Genomic DNA, 2,500 nt, shown 5'->3' with positions numbered 1-2,500 from the left:
CCAAAAAATGCGACTTATACTCCAGTGCGACTTATATATGTTTTTCCCTTCTTTATTATGCATTTTCGGCCGGTGCCACTTATACTCCGGAGCGACTTATACTCCGAAAAATACGGTACTTAATTTATATTTGCATGTCTCATGACACATTATCTGTGTGTAATATTGGCTGAATTTCTGATTGTGTGCCATGTTGTTCCAGACGACAGCAAACATTACCATGTTGTTCCTTACCACAGCAAACGTGTATATGTGTAAATAAATGAACACTGAAATTCAAGTATTTCTTATATATATATATATATATATATATATATATATATATATATATATATATATATATATAGTTACAGCCTTTGTTGGTTTTGGAGTCGCTCTGTCTGGGGGCCGACGGCTCATTTGCAATTGTTTTGTTGTGGTTTGAGATGATTTGTCGTATATTGTTCATGCAGCTGTAGCTCAATTTAATGTTGTTCTTGTTGAATACTTTTCTTAGGTTGTTGTCTTTGGGAAAGTGTTTGTCAATCAGGTTGAGGAATTTGTGTCCAATGTTCGTTGAGACGTTTTTGCTGTATGGGGGGTTGTACCAGATGATGTCGTTTCGTTTTCTGTTCTTTTTTGGCTGGTTTCCTGGCGTGGGTTCATAGGTGAGGGTGAAATTGTATCCGCTTTCATCAAGGGCTTTTTGGTACGGGGGGGTCGCTTGGTCAAATTCAGCTTTGCTAGATGACAGCATCGATAGCCTTTTATTGATTCCGGTAGGTATTCTTTTCGTGGTGGTGGGTGGGTGGTTGCTGTCATGGTGCACGTATTGGAGTGTTGTGTTGGGTTTCGTGAATGGTTGGTAGCTGTTATTTCTCAGGTTGAAAGTGACGTCAAGGAAGTTGACGGTTTGCTTGTTGGCTTCAATCGTGATCCGTAGGCCGTTCTCTTTGAAAATTTGGCATATGCGCTTCTTGGTATTCTCGCTGCTCCTTGGCGAGGCGCGACACACTGCCAGTCCGTCATCACGGTAAATACCAAGGTTCAGATTGAGGCTGGCGAGCTGGGAGAGGAGGAAACTCCCAACGAGTTCACACGTTTCTGCTCCGTCAAAACTTCCCATAGTGACGTCAAATGTTGCATTGTTCTTTTTTTGCCATGGTGTACTGTTGTGGATGAGAATGGAGTTTTTTGCGTGGATGATGATGTTTCTTTCGTTGCCTGTGATTGAGTCGTAGTCTGAGGCGAAGTCTAGTGCTTGAGTCAGTAGGTCTTGCGTGATGGAAGGGTAAAATTCCTCGATATCAAAGGAGATAAAGTTGTGCTGTTGTTTGTCTTGGATGTTGTTGAACATGAAATGTTCAACAACATCCAAGACAAACAACAGCACAACTTTAATTTATATTTGCATGTCTCATGACACATTATCTGAATGCAATATTGGCTGAATTTCTGATTGTGTGCCATGTTGTTCCAGACCACAGCAAACGTTACCATGTTGTTCCAGACCACAGCAAACGTTACCCAGCGTGCAAAGATTGTAATAAATCCATTAGAAGAAGACAGCATGTCCTTCCCTTTAACTTGTACACACACTTGTATACCTTTGATAGTTTTAAGCCAGTCATTTCCAGGAGTTATCTAACCCTCTGAGACACTTACTTAATGTGTTGTCTTCATTATAACATTTACAAAAGGCTTTTAACTTTTTGCGGCTCCAGACAGATTAGTTTTTTGTATTTTTGGTCCAATGTGGCTCTTTCTACATATTGGGTTGCCGACCCCTGAGTCCTGATTTAGACAAAGCGACTCAAAGTGCTGACTTAGCAGTATGCCGTCATCTAAACTTGTCTGATTGCAGTTGTTCCGGTCCGAGGAAGAGAAGAGCAGCGTCTGGGGCAAACCGGACGTCACCCTGCCGCCGCACTTTGCTGCTTTCGTCAACGGCGTGGCGGTAAGCCGAGTCACATGACAGAATTCGGCTATTACGAGGTGACGTTTTTGTTCTGAGATTGTGGCTTTCCCCTCCCTCTCTTCCCCAGGTTCACGCCATGGACTTTGACGACACGTGGTACCCGGCGACTCACCCCTCGGGGGCCGTGCTGCCCGCGCTGATGGCCTTGGCGGAGGTCACGCCCAGACGGCCCTCCGGCCTGGACCTGCTGGTGGCCTTCAACGTGGGCATTGAGGTGCAGGGCAGGCTCATGAGGTTCTCCAGGGAGGCCTTCGACATCCCTAATAGGTACGTGAACGCCAGACGTGGGGATGTAACCATTACCCGTATAATAATACCGTATTTTGCGGAGTATAAGTCGCTCCGGAGTATAAGACGCACCGGACGAAAATGCATAATAAAGAAGGAAAAAAACATATATAAGTCGCACTGGAGTATAAGTCGCATTTTTGGGGGAAATGTATTTGATAAAAGCCAACACCAAGAATCATACTTGATTTCGGGAGGTGGGGGGTGGGGGGCGTGTTCGGGGTGGGGCGGGGGCGTGGTTGGGGGTGTGGCTAA

General features: G+C 44.8%; 1 protein-coding gene across 2 annotated transcripts in view; it reads left to right on the top strand.

The window, feature by feature from the left end:
* acod1 (aconitate decarboxylase 1) overlaps positions 1-2,500 on the top strand; it is a 22,697-nt gene that overhangs the window by 17,548 nt on the left and 2,649 nt on the right. For both annotated transcript variants that reach the window (XM_072914375.1, XM_061970711.2), the window contains 2 exons: positions 1,844-1,936; positions 2,025-2,224. In XM_072914375.1, coding sequence (XP_072770476.1) covers positions 1,844-1,936; positions 2,025-2,224 — 293 coding nt within the window. The remainder of the gene's footprint in view (positions 1-1,843; positions 1,937-2,024; positions 2,225-2,500) is intronic.

The sequence above is a fragment of the Nerophis lumbriciformis genome, linkage group LG13, assembly GCF_033978685.3.
Source record: "Nerophis lumbriciformis linkage group LG13, RoL_Nlum_v2.1, whole genome shotgun sequence".
Classification (NCBI taxonomy): Eukaryota; Metazoa; Chordata; class Actinopteri; order Syngnathiformes; family Syngnathidae; genus Nerophis; species Nerophis lumbriciformis.
This window is presented reverse-complemented; position numbering and strand designations above follow the sequence as displayed.